A 14,916-nucleotide genomic window follows, 5' to 3' on the forward strand; every position below is an offset into this window, starting at 1 on the left:
GACCTAGGGTTCAACGTCAGCTAAGTCTGGTGGGAGTGAAGTCTGCTGTTCACCTGATGCTCTACCAGCAGAGTCAGTTTCCCTGTTATTACAACTAGATAGTCCTGGTGATTGACTAGATGTAATTTACATATAAAATTAGGTTCTTGCCTTAGACACACACATCTTTTTCTGTACAGTGAATATCAAATACTGGCCATTTCTCTATGCAGCCCAAATGTCTACAGGATTTTCACCTCATAATATGTTGGAGTGTAAAAGTCCCCAAGAGCTACAGAGATTTGCAGATAAAAATATCCGCCCTGCCTCTGGTCATCTGAGCACTGCATGTGTGGCTGAAATTGGGGTCCTGTTCAAGTTGATCCAGGATTGCTTTCCGGTGCCGGCCTCCCGAGTGATCCAGGTAATCTGAGCCAGGCCACACAGCCCTAAGGAAGCCATTCCTTCCTCATGGAGGCAATGAACGTCAACCAGGCAAGGCCACATGTTCAAAGGCCAGTGTTGCCTTCTGCATGGGGTGACACAGCTCGCAAGGAGCTCTTTGAAATGCCAGGGTAGGCTTCAGGCTGGTGGAGCAGGCACTCAACCATGCGACAGCTGGAGTCCATTAAGGTTGGCAATTTTTGCCCGAGGGATGAAAGTGCCTTTACATTGGCAAGACCAAAGAATTGGCTTACACTTGACTGATATTTGTAAATGCTTAAGGGAATTTCAGGCAAAGGAGGTGAGCCTGTCCCCCAGGGCCCTGTTTCATGCTTGAGCAATCTGCCTGTGGAAGTAATTAGGTGCTGCGCTGATGGGCTCCCTGTCAACTTAAAGACAACTCACTGAGTCCAGAAACAGTTGTCCAGAGAGCACAGAAAATTTCCTTGAAGAAAAATGTCCTGAACACAGGAAAGGAATCCAAATAGCAATGATGGTATGATTTCCCCCCTGCCCCGTTATTATTATTTTTACCATTAATACTGTCACTGAATACTCTCTCATCCGTGTTTAGAGAAAAAAATACAGGGCAGTTCTGTGGGCATTTTATTCCGATAATTTTTCCACTCCTTCGTTTTAAAATGCACACATGGGGTGCCTGGCTGCCTCACTAGTTGGAGCGTGAGACTCCATCTCAGGGTCATGAGTTTGAGCCCTCCGTGGGTGTAAAGATTGCTTAGAAAAATTAAAAAAATAAAAAAATAAATCTTTTGAAATGATGTCAAGAAAACTACAAATGCACATATATTTGTTATAAAATCATCTTTCAGCCATAAACTTATTTAAAAGCAAAAACAATTTTTAATGTAACTCAGTAGCAAATATGACTTATGAGGATGATTAAATTCTTCCTTCAGATAGCTATGGCAATGCCTGAATATGAAACAATATATTTTCTTCTACAGAGATAAGAGTCAGCGTTCTATTCTAGTCCTGCCTGATGCTTGCCAAAAACAGGAGCTAATGATTAAGTTGCAGAATTGTTGTGCCCTTTAGTCCATTCTTGAATAGTGACAGTACACATTAGTGTATTAAGAATTCTCAGATTAAAGAGGCTAAAAACTACATTTCCCATATTCCTCTGTCACTATAATTTCCTCTTCTTTATTTTGAAGAGAAAGAGAGAGAGGGAGCACACATGTGAGCTGAGGAGGAGCAGAGGAGCAGAGAGAGAGAGAGAAAGAGAGAGAGAGAAAGAGAATCCCCAAGCAGGCTTCATGCTCAGCATGGAGCTTGATCCCAAAACTCTGGGATTATGACCTGAGCCGAATTCAAGAGTCGGATGCTCAACGAACTGAGTCACCCAGGCGCCCCTGTCACTGTAACTTCTAATGGGAATAGGTTTTGTAAATTAGTTGCACTAGTGAGAACCGTGTTAGGAACAGAGTTAAGTTGGGGTAGAGATGGTAGGGCATGAGACACCTATTTTAGTCTTCATGATTAGCAGATACAGAATGACTCTGGAGCCAAGCATTGAAATGTTTTCTAACTTCATGTGAAATCACAGTGTCATTTGTGTGTCACAGTCTACCTTTGATAGATTGCTTTTGCCTTATTTGGGACATGACGGTTACCAAATCATAGGTAACAGGTTTCTTTGCTGCTGAAGAGATTCCTGTGGGACCTTGCAACCTGAAGTTTTCCTGGAGTGCTAAAGAAGGCAATAAAGTACGGTTAATTCCTTCCAGTTTGACTTTTATAAAATTATATTTAGAGAGAGATTTGAGGTAAATTCTCAGTAATTATAATTACAGAACACTTATTAAAAAGCATTCAAGATCTATTTAGAAACAAGGAAAAGTAACATCCCCCAGAAACCTCAGTCACTTGTGGTTCTAGCTCTCACAGGTTGGGTCTGTGCTAGGACACTTATGCCGGTGGCACCTGTCTAGCTGTTCATTGACAACTGCTAGGTGTGAGCTTCAGGCTTCACAGTGGTGAATTTGATTCCTGCCCCTTTAGGTTCCATACAGTCTAGTGGCTTTCAGGCAGAAAGAGTCTGAGAACCAGCGGCTCTCTGTCTTCGTAAGGATTTTCAGGCTTTTTTGGAAAATTATGCTTTCTTTTTCATAGCTGAACCTAAATTCTCAGTAGACCCTGATAGATTGCTTTCTCCTTCTTCTGTTCCACACCCCCCCCCCAGGGTGAAGGGGGTTAAACTGCACATATTTAAGCTATTCCACAATGTTAATTGACCCTAAAATGCTACAACTTGAAATTTGTGCTTCCCTCAAGGTTAGTTTAGGTTTGACCCACATTAAATCCTTCGTCTTCACAGGGTGGTTCTTATATAAAGGGGACTGACACCCAAGGATGCTCAGAGATTGACATCGTGTTGTTCAGTGATGTGTTTGCCAATGTGAACCATTGCAAAAAACAACTGCGAGAAGCTCTGGATGCTCTGAGGGAAAACTTAAAGCAAACATCACGTGGAAACAGGTCTGGGTGAAGGTGTTCCTGTGAATCCTTTTCTTCCACAGGTGGAAACGTCAGCTAAGGGAAATTCTTAGCTTGGTACAAAAGGGCATTATTGAGCAACCATTACTTCTTCTGTATGCTAACATTAAATTTTTGAGAGAAAACTTGGAAAGATTGCCCCAGAGGCATTTTTTTTAAGACTTCTAGCTGAACTTTCAATGAAATTTCACGAATTTGAGATTCTACGATTTAAGGACTAATTATGTTTTCCCCAGTGCACCTTTATTTAATTTCCATCCCCTAGCTGAAACCTGACTCTGAGGAATGCAAACAGGAAGGGGTGGGAAAGGTGCCTCCAAGAACCAAGAGTCTTTGAGACGCATTTGTCTGATAAACATTCCCTTCAGCTATATCCTGGGGTCTCTTGCTGATGTGGCTTTGCTGACATTACACACAATGTCTCTTTGCTCCAAATGTTGAACTAATCAGACCTGGCAGCGTTTTTTTTTGTTTTTGTTTGTTTGTTTGTTTGTTTGTTTTGGTAAGTTCCAGAAAGAAAAAAGGAAAGAAATGCAAACACCTTGACATGTTATTATTTATTTTTCTCTTTCATTTTTACACATCCTGTTATTTTTTTCAGTATAGTGAACTGTGGATGAAGAGAAATGCAAATATCCATGTTGTAAAATAAAGAAAGCATTTTTCCTGAGAAAAACAAACCAAGCTATGTGTCACTTTTTCTAAAATAATATCAATGTTTTAAAACAATGTCCCAGAACTGTTTCTTAATTTAAATAATAGATTCATTACCAAGCCTTCGCTTCAAATGAGTATGGAGAAGTAGCTTGAATGTGTCTTTATTGAAACATACTACCTTCAGGAATACCAAACACCTACTAAATTGTGCTAGTTAGCGAAAGACTTCAGATGAATGGCATGATGGTGACAATAGTGACTGACATCCTTTGGGTTGGAAAGGCAGAAAGGGAAATGATGGAGTTTCTCATACAATGACACTTTGGATGGAGAAAGACCACCTTTAAGAAAAAAGAAAACAAACAGGAGAAATAGGAGAATGTGTTTTTCATTTTTATTGCTTCTTTCATTGCTTCTTCCAAGTTTTCCCCATTAAATTTGTAAACTAAAGGTTGCATCATACTATTGTTATTATTATTTATCAAAACAGAATGTTAATGTACTCTAAGGCACATTAAAAATAAGAGTTAGGCTGTATTCTTTCCATGGTAACCTTATTTGGAAACACAATATTTGTTTTTCATTGTTAGGTCATTTTCTATACTCCTCACCCACCCAACTTCAAAGAACCTTATGGATTCACTCTCCCTAATGCTTTTTCCCCTCTTCCATATCTCAGCTGCCCTTCACTTGGAAAAAACAGCTCTTGAAAGTCTTTACTTTTTAGATTTCCAGAAGGAATTTTGAAGTAGAACCCATGAAAAATAACAACCCTGAAAACCATGGTTCATTTACTCTAATTGTTCCTGACTAAAAACAAGCAAACTCATTTTCTCATCTATGTTCCTTCTATTCTTTCAACTCATTAAGTAATTTAATTGAAAAGTCTTCAAAGTTGAACCGAGTTCCCAGGTAACCACCATCTCTCTTTTGCACCTTTTAAATGCCTGTTCATTTTCACTCACTCTGAGTGATTTTTCAAGGGACTAATGGTTTTAATTCAGCCCAGAATGTATTTTATCCCATATTTTGTTTGGCTGAATGGTTCCTGTGGCTAAAAAGGAGCATATTTTCTGAGAAGTAAGACTTAGAGGCAAACTGAGAAAAGAGGACTGTGAAGTCAGGAAAAGAGGCAGATTGTCCAAGGGTGTTGTTTGGTACTGATATCTGAATGGAGCAGCCGCTTTTTCTGGCTTTCTTCTCCACTACTCAGAGCAACTAAGACCATACCACAATTCATTTGAAGGGAAAATTGAATTAAAAATGGACAAGAAGCAGATATGTGGGTCTGACAGTTGGTTTTGACTCCCACCCACTGAGAGAGTAGAGTTTATTGTTTCAGTTGATGCCTGGTTTTTGGTGATATATTATTTGTTGCTGTTATTTTTAAAGCTATTCAGTTACTTTATTTTGAGAGACGGGTGTGAGAAAAACTCGTTCTTTTCCTTTGAAACTAGTCTATATCTTAATCTACCAGTAACAACAACTGTTCTATGTCAGTCACTTTCTGGGCGCTGCTTATGAATGAAATCTCAGGAGACTTGCCCAATAAGCCCAAGTTACTGGAAATCATTTACATACCAGAGATATTGTGCTCCTCTCTTTACACATCAGTGTGTTTATTATTAAAAAAACCACAATGGGAAAACATACTTTCAGCTTTTAAGGAGATGGTGCTATAAAGCGTCACACCTATAATAATTATGTTATAATTGGAATTTCTCCACATTATCTCTTATTTCTTATTGCATTGATTTAGAAGTCTTGAAAACAAGAATCTCTCTTTCATTATATTATCCAGTCGGAGCATCTTAAAGCTCTCCTCTGAGAAATAGTCTTTTAAAATTACATTGCCGGGTGGCTGGATGGCTCAGTCAGTTAAGCATCTGACTCTTGATTTTGGCTCAGGTCATGAACTCATGGTTTGTGGGTTTGAGCCCTGCATCAGGCTCTGTGCTGACAGTGTGGACCCTGCTTGGGATTCTGTGTCTCCCTCTCTCTGCCCCTCCCCTGCCCACACTGTCTCTCTAAATGAATAAATAAATAAATAAAGTCAGATTGGAGGACTTGGAGTTGTCTTGATAAGACATGGACAAGACATGGCATGTTCATGGACTGGGTTGACAAGAATAGGAAGTGGCAAATAATATCACCTGAGGACTCCTGAACAAGCACTGCTATGACCCATGCCTCTTTTCTACTAATAAGATTAGCAAAAATCTTTTGGAATACTCATTGGACAGTAATGTGTATGTAAGGTAGCCTAAGATAGTGACATTCTCATTAACCTTGACCCATTTTAGAACTCTGAACTCCTCAGTGGATTTAATACTTCATTCAAACTCTCTGGTACACACAACAGTAAAAACTTCACATACCAATGGCCATGTCTCCTATAGCCCTGTCTCTTGGAATTTCTAGTGATTTTTTAAGATTAAAGCCAGGACACGTGCATAAAAAAATCTTAGATGCTTCAGCTGATGTTCTTTTTCCAAGTGGATAGAATAAGAACTGATTACCCAAGTAACACCTCATACCCATTAAATAAAAATGTTTGGAGGCCAGAGCATCTGTACTTTTTAAGGATCCCCAGGTGATTCTAATATGCAACAAAGTTGGGGAACCACTGTTACAGCCTGGTATGTTCACCAAGGACTTTGCCCTAGTCCTTGTCTCCTCAGCTCTTAAGACTGAATCCTCAACCATGTTGTCTCATTCGGGAAAAACTATCACCAACCCCATTCAACTCTTGAAGACATTCTGCTTTATTTCTTCAGCCGTGCCTGTCTCAAGCATCTTCAGAATTCAGCAGATGTTTGGAGGGAAAAGCAGGTCATATTTCAGATTTAACTCTCCACCCTTCCCTTTTGATCAGGATTGTGGCCTCCAAGTCTCTTAACATTGCATCAATCCCCTGAACTAGAAAGAGTTCTGCTGGTTTCTTTACCCCAGAAGCTTCTCTTCACACAAACGAAATCCATGTTTTCAGCCTTGTGTCTATTCCCCAAATCAGTGTATGTCCCCAGAAAGGAAAAAGCAGAGTATCTGTCCACCTCTCCATAATCTGCTGCCCCCACCCTCATGGAATCTCAGCCTTTCTAGCTTCATCAACTCCCTGATGCCCCTCAAATATGTTTATATGTGGTTTTGAAAACCTAATTTTCTAGTTGTTCTGAATGAGCATCAATCTTCCACAGACTACTTCATTATACCCAGAAGTAGAAGTCTGATTTCTTTTAAAATGTATTACTTAATCATATTCATGGTTAACAATATCTTGTGCCCCAATCTATATTCAGATAATAATTCACTTAAACATTACTTCTTAATCACCTACTACATGTCAGATATTAGGGACAGGGCAGTAAATAAAACAAACACAGCTCCTGCCTTTGTTCAACCAACACTCCAATATAAGAGAAATAAGCAAATAATGCCAAGTGGTAACTAAATGCTGTGAAGAAACATAGAGCAGGGTAAGGGAACAGAGAACAGGGAGGGAGCTCTTGTTTTAAAGGGTGGCCAGGGAATGCCAAACAGTGCAACGAAGACTGAAGCCTTATGGAGTATCTTCCATCAATGTACTCTAGGTATAGGAATGGCAATTGCAAAGACCCTGAGAAGGGAACATTCCTGGAATGTTTAAGAAATAGCCAGGAGAGTAGCAGGGCTAGAATAAGGGGAAGGGTGGTTGAAAAACATCTCAGTTTCTTTTTTCTCTACTATTTCTCATGCCATGTCTTGTTCCTTTGTTAAGGATCCTAATGGGAAAGAGAGCACCATTGTCTTTAAGATTCAATTTTTTATGTACTGAAGGTCTTCACAATCATTCTTTTGAGATCATGGCCTGCTATGATGTCCTGGGGCATGCACCCTCCACAGGTAAGGTTTATTTTTTTGTTTCACGGGAAGCCTTAAAATGACTGCTTATTCAACATGTATTTATACAGGACTGAGGACATCCAGACACAGCAGTGAAGTAGGAGTAGGGAACCAGGCTGCTTGTCGTAGTGAAACATTTAGTGTTGTTAGGAGACATTTTTTTTTCCTGCAGCACATAAACACCATGCATCTGTCTGCCACCAGTTTTTAATTTAAGAAGTGTGATCAAGTATTAACTACTTGTCCAGGATAATGGAGTAGAGAAAGAGCACAAACGAAGTATGTACATAGCTTGCAGGGAGCTGCTGCTTGTAGCAGGAATCCCTATGTGAGCCTAAGCTGGGTTTGCCCCAGGATTCAGGCACAATCTGGCTGACTCAGGAGGGAAACTTAGTCTTCCCCAGTGGGAAAGATGGGTTAGGAACATAACTTTGGTCCAAACTCAACAGACCAGTATTGCAGAGAAAGGTGCTTAGTACTCGGCACCAGTGGACTCATGCCTGTCTCTTGGAGAAAGACTTCAATAAAATTTGAGGGAAAACTAGATGAGCTGTTTCCTGGATGTCTGCTATGGCAGCCAGAGCTCAAGTCAGCACAACTTTGCAGCCTGAGTGGTGGAATGCAGCTCTGGGGTTATTGTGTGAACGAGGAAGGGGTCCAGAAGGCATGAGGAGCCAAGAAGTCACCCTCACTGTGACCTGAGAAGATGCAAGAACAGGCCTCTCTCCTTCAGGCTCTTACTTCCCCACGACTGGCCCGAAGAGTTGTGCCTTTGGCAGGCATGGCCACCCTGATGGCATAACTGTTTTTGGTGGGACCATCAGTGCTTTTGATAACAGCAGCTACAGAAGACATCAAACAGCACAAATGATCAAGAGAAGATGATAATGGCAAATATCATGTGGTATAGAAAGAAAAAGTCTGCAAGCACATGTGAGATAGTCCATGGGGGCATCTTAAATAGGGGAGGAATTTGAGGAAACTCCTTAAAGAAATGGGAAGTGAAAAGGACAGAGTCATAGAATGATATTGTGATGGCTACTGTGGTGTTATTTTTATCCCTAAGATGTGCTATCTGAAATGAGATATGAAATATAGAATTTAGTCCATACTTACAAAAAGAGGGGAATAAAGTATCTCCATTAGGCAAGAAGATTAAGGCCCCGTTATCAGCTCCTCAAAATCCATATGTTGAAACCCTAACCTTCAGTGTGATGGTATTATGAGGAGAGACCTTTGGGGAGGCAATCAGGTTTGGATGAGGTCATGGGGAATGGACCCCCAGGATGGGATCAGTGCCCCTCAAGGAAGAGAAGGAGACACAAGAACTTCCTCTCGGGGCCATGTGAAGCTACAGCAAGAAGGTAGCCAACTGCAAGCCAAGAAGAGATCTGTCACTAGGAACCAAATCTACTGGCCCTTGATCTTGGACTTCCTAGCCTCCGGAACTGTAAAAAAATAAGTTTCTGTTGTTTAAGCCATGCAGTCTGTGATATTTTGTTATAGTAGCCCCAGCGGAGGCCCAGATGACTAAGTGATTTATTAGTAAGTATATTCTCCAGAGAACTTGGGTGTTGAGTGTAGGCTTCTGCTTGACTTAGAACATTTATGTATGTATTCTCTTTGTGTCAATAGGTGGTACTAAAAGTACCATAGCAAATCATGAGCCAATATATGAGCAGTGATCCTCCTGTAGCTTAGCAGGGCATATTAAATATTTTCACTGTTCTATTCACTTATTTATCCCATTCAACCATTATTTGTGGAATATCTATCATGTGCTATTAAATACTTACAATGAAATAGACAGGAGATCAAGATTGTTGTTCTTTTGGAGCTCACATTTTGTAGAGGAGAGATTCCTAACCTTGAAATATCTGTTATTCCCTAAGGCTCCAGTTTATCTGTCTATCTGTTATTCCCTAAGGCTCTATCTCTATGTCTTTGCCCATTGTTTCCATTGATTTTTTAAGTTTATTTAAGTAATCTTTATACCCAACACGGGGCTGGAACTCACAACCCTGATATCTAGAGTCACATGCTCTCCTGACTGAGTCAGCCAGGCACCCCCAGTGATACATTTTCTTAACCTGCCCCATCCTATACTCTATCTTAAAGTTTCTGCTCAACCTTCAAGACTCAACTCAGCACCAGCTCAACTTGCTTCTCTAATTCTTCCTAGACCTGACTCTTCTGCTTTCCCACAGAATCCTCCCTATATCTCCACCACAGCATGATCCTCTATACTGTCACTATGTACAGGTTTGGCTTCCCACAGTGTTTTGAGCTCCATGAGCATAAGATTTGTCTTTGTTCCTGGTACTGTATTATTCAATAACTATTCATGGAATAAAAAGAATTATTAAACATAACATTGGTCCTACCCTCTCAGCCAGACCCCAGAGGAACAGGTTGACTTTCTTGAGCTAGTTCTTTTACTAATCAGCACTGTTGGACAATGTGCTGCTCACATTAAAATTCTCTTCTTTTGTGCTATAATTTGTTAATGCACATGCACTACGTGCCTGCCATGGTCTAGAAACTGTGTTACCACTGGGTACAAACATGAATAAGACATGATGAAGTTTATAGTCTGGAGGGGAAAACACATGCATAGGCTATTTTATTTTGTGTTGTTTGTTTATTTATTTTGAGAGAGTGAGAGAGAGAGAGAGCAGGAATGCACTAGCTGGGGAGGGGCAGAGAGAGAGAGGGAGAGAGAGAATCCCAAGCAGGCTCCATACTGTCAGTGCAGAGATGGACACGAGGTTTGATCTCATCAACTATGAGACTGCCCTGAACCAAAATCAAGGAGTAGACGCTTGACCAACTGAGCTGCCCAGGTGCCCCATAAATAGGTCATTTTAATATAACATTATCTGTAATAAGACAGAAGTATAGGGAACTCTGAAATAAGGATACTAGGAAAGGGAATGTGACATCTTGGTCTATACTGCAGTGTTAGTTAAGTCCTCTTGGCTCTGATAATCTTGCTGATCCTGTAAGACTTTTTTAAAGTGCTATGATTTATCCAGCACTTATTATATGCCATACATAATTCTCATTGCCCTAAAATTAATCTCATTAAATGAATCCCATTTGGTTTGCAAAACAAACAAACAAAACAAAACAAACACCTAAAATAATGACCCTCTCTCCAGTTTGCATATTTAAAAAAAAATTGAGCCTTAGAAAAAGTAAGCAAACTACCCACAGTTATGTAGCCAGTATGTGCAAGGCCTGGGATATAAATCCAGGTCCTTCACACTGTCTTGATCCTGTGTAGACTGATACAATGTCAAAGTTCTATAATGGGAAGAATACACTGGGCTTGAAGCCAAATCCCAGATCTATTTTATATTATCTATGAGACCTTAGGTAAATCATGGAAATCTCAAACCTCATTTTTTTAAATCTAAAAAACAGAGATATTGCAAGAATTAAAATATGAGATTCAATTTGAAATCATGTAGCAAACTGCTTACTAGCTCAATGAATATTTATTTTAAAAAGATGATTCTATCTCCTTACGTCTTACCATAGGCTCATAAAGCTTTTGTATTTGTGCAAATTAATTCTTTCTCTTGTGTGCAGACTTCAAAAGCACAATTGTTAGCCAACAGCAGTTCCTTGGAAATTGTCTTGAGGATTTGAGGCTGTATCAGTAGCTCTTGAGCTAAAATGTCTCCCAGAGGAGAGAAACATATTTTTACACTGGCTTCTAAGTCCCCTAAGTTCTTGAGCACAGCTGTGTGAAATGAACTGAAAAATCCTGAAATTGTTATGTAACCCTGCTTTTCTCCACTGATGATGGGGAGCAAATTTTACAGGACAACAACAATCCAGCAATTCAGACAAATCTTAGGGTTCCAAGGAATTTTAGTGGGCAACTAAATGTTGCTAAAAATTGCCAGAGCAAGACTCAGATGATCACATCAAGTTTTCACAGGAATCTTGATGTCATTCCCTGCACACCTTACATAAGTGCTACACAATCAATAGTGTGGCCCATGTGCTACAATGCAGCCCAGAGCCATGAGATCTGACAAGACCATGATTGACAACATTCCTGCCCCAGATGTGATTCTCAGATCAGCACTATCAGCATCACTTAGGAACTTGCTAGATACAGAATCTTGGGTTCCATCCCAGACCTACTAAATCAGAAATTGCATTTCAAAAGATCCCCACAAGATTCTTGTACTCATTAAAGTCTGAGAACCATTGAATTAGCCACTAATTAGGCATTTGGGCTCAGATCTAACATGCAATAGAAGATAGTAGGGTGACAATAGATGGTTTAACTTCTTGGCCATGCTGACTTTGAGCCACCTACTTAACCTCTCTGACTCTCCTCCTCCTTTGCAAGCTGGAGAGAATAATAGTTCCTTTATCTCAGGGATGTTAAAGAGTAAATGTGTTAATAATTATAAAGCACTTAGAACAGTACTTGATTCAAAGCAAGGGAGCTAAGTGTTCCTGTATTTCAAATAATGGTGATGATGTGACAATGCTAAACTAAAGTTTCTTAAACTGACCTAAGTCACACAGAGTAGAAATAGAAGACCATAAGCATTAAAAATAAGTTAGGGACCACAAACTTGGGTTCTTGTCAGTGAAGACCTTTGAAGGAGGGGAAATGTTCATATACCAGTGGCTTTGAGTAGATAATCCCCAGGTCAGCCATGACATCTCATCAGATAAATAGAGTAAGTCATCAAGTATCTGGCACACTTATTGAATATCAAAATTTGAGTAAATTATTGTTTCTTTTATCTTTTATCATCATAAATCTGAGTTTCTGGCCAAGTCTGATTGCTAAGAAAGGCAGAGAAAAGCTCCGAGGAAAACTGAAAGGTCTTTTTTAATAGTTCAAATGACTATTGCCTGGAAGTTTGGGACTAGAATATGTTTGTTATAATATGCCCTTATAAGATATGTGTCATATATAACTCTATTTATTTGCTTATGTTTATCATAGTAATTTGATTTTACTCTCTAACCTGTTGATAATCAACCTACTATTATATCTCTGATTTGGCCGTAAACAACTGGACCAGGATAAAAGGACTGCACAGATATGCTTGAGATTAGGGATCCAGATAAAGGCACATCAGTATTTTACTTTATGTAAAATATATTTTACAACTAACATAAAGTTACTAACCAATTAACTTTAAAATATGTATTGTAGATGTGAAATTTTCCATGATTAACAAGTGTATCATTGTGTGCAATTTAGTTGGGCAGAAGGATAGGTATGTGTAAGGGCTGTCTAAAATAAATTCATATTAGAACTTCCAATTGTTTTGAATTGGGAAAATTTAAATAGATTATGATAAAAGGTACTAAACATTTATATTTCATACAGAGAGAATAAGCATGACCTGAGTACATGTTTTATAAGGTTGTAGTATTAAGCTATTGATGGTCATTCTTGCCATTTAATCTCATTTTCCTCCCTCATTAGTGGACTATTTGTTTTAAATTTGACCCAAATACATCTTTAAAATCATTTCTACCTTTATAAATATAATTAATTCCCTCGTGTCCAGGTGGTAGAATCTCTTCTGCAAGTATATATACAAATAAGAACAATTTAGATATTGAACACGGGGAATTATATAGGTTATTGTTCAGAGAGTCTGATGACATTTAGTTTATATGTAGATGATATTTGCCTAAGGTACTGAAATCTGCTTCTGGGAAATAAACTTCCAGTGTGAATAGACAGAAAATCTGCCTCATCAGATTTTCTTATATCAGAGTTTGCTCACTTGAATTGCTCAGGCATCATGATGTTGAAGCTCTCTCTTTTAATTACTTGAGTAAACTGGAATAACTTTCCTAAAAAGAAAAAAAAAACAACTTTCATTTTAAATGATCAAGATCTAATTAATCAGAGAAACATAGCTCATTTGTATTGGGGAAGCCAAAAAAGAAGAGGGAGCAAATTCTCACAATGGTCTTTGTTCCTTGGTGTTAACAGATTTAAAACACCTTTACCGCAAACTGTATCTCTGTAACGACAGTGACTCAGCACAGCTGTGTGCCTTGGCCCTCTTGCCGTACCAAGTGGATTTTGTCAAGGCATCTGTGGTGAGGGTGAAGGAGCTCATTCGTTTAATGATACATTGGTTCAAGACGTCATTTGCCAAGTCCACCGAGGAAAATAAGTATGTAACCAGCACATGGGCACCATGTGAGCCTTCCTCTTTTCATATCCCTTTCCTTTATACTTCCAGGCCCCACCTCTTACCTTGGTAGGCAGAGGAGAGGGAAATATAGGGAGAGAGGGAGAGAGAGAGAAAGAGAGAGAGAGAAGAAAGGGCTGTCTAGAATATGGAACATCTGTATTATTATTATTCTGAAACAATATAATGGTTTGGTAGGAACCAAAGAATAGAAACAAAAATATTCAGTGGCATAGCCAGAGGGATTGGTGCAAAGAACGAAGCCACAGGAAAAAGAAAGGGGAAACTACCAGCACAATTTGAGCTTCAAGTGTTCCTTCTGCTGTAGCCAATTCTATCAGAGGCAGAGTTGTCTTTCAGAGAAGGGGGATCCTCAAAAGTTGCTATGTGCATGTTCTTGATTCTTTCCTTGCGTTTGCTGGGAATAAGCTCTAACTTATAATGATGGGAGGTGAGGGAGACAGTGACTGGTTTGAGTATTTTAAGATAAACTTTTGATAAACAAAGACATAGAATATATCTGAATTCTCCTTTTGGCAGAAATAGCAGAGACAGGAGATTTACTATAACATATTTATATATGGCCACTTTCTACAAAGAGTATGTCTTCTTTGTCTTTGTATAAAGTTACTAATAATCATGACTTGTTCATCTGAATCACCCACTGTTTACTCTTTGTATATTTTTATGTTTACCATAGAAAACATTAGTCACTTTGTAAACATATATTTCTATATAATTACTTCCTGTATCTAAACATCTCTGAACAGTCTATATGTTTTTTCTCATTTGGTTGAGCAAAAATTTATTATTAAAAATAGAAGACCAGAAGACCAAGAAAGAAAGTTTCTTGCCTGAGTAGATCCTTGGTCAGATTATAGGCCTGGTTTTGAAATCTAACACTGTTTTGTTTTGTTTTTTAACGGAGAGCATTTAGAGGTCTGCAAAGAAGCTTATCTCTTAGCGTAGCAGAACAATAATTCTAAGACTTAAAAAGGTGCTATTGTAGGGGAAATTGGACCACATATGTTATAATATGGTAATTGGTTTTCTATTTTTGGAAAGTAATCTGGTAGTGTTGTATTAAATATTTATTATGTGTTAAGGATTTTAAAATATTCAAACCATTTGTCAAGGTAATTCCTTTATAGGTTAAAAAAAGTGATAGTAAAAAGTAAAAAAAAAGAGCTTATTTATTAGTTGGTTTCAAAAAAGAGTTGAGGTCATTTATATTAAAAATATG

At 38.8% G+C, this 14,916-nt stretch overlaps 1 protein-coding gene across 1 annotated transcript; it reads left to right on the forward strand.

Moving 5' to 3' along the window:
- Positions 1–217: 217 nt before the first annotated feature.
- LOC125164494 (uncharacterized) lies at positions 218–13,746 on the forward strand. Its single transcript, XM_047857266.1, has 4 exons — positions 218–403; positions 2,762–2,922; positions 7,355–7,479; positions 13,469–13,746. Exons 1-4 carry the CDS (start codon positions 218–220, stop codon positions 13,744–13,746), a joined length of 750 nt encoding a protein of 249 aa, XP_047713222.1.
- Positions 13,747–14,916: the final 1,170 nt, after the last annotated feature.

This window comes from Prionailurus viverrinus, chromosome A1 (assembly GCF_022837055.1).
Source record: "Prionailurus viverrinus isolate Anna chromosome A1, UM_Priviv_1.0, whole genome shotgun sequence".
Classification (NCBI taxonomy): domain Eukaryota; kingdom Metazoa; phylum Chordata; class Mammalia; order Carnivora; family Felidae; genus Prionailurus; species Prionailurus viverrinus.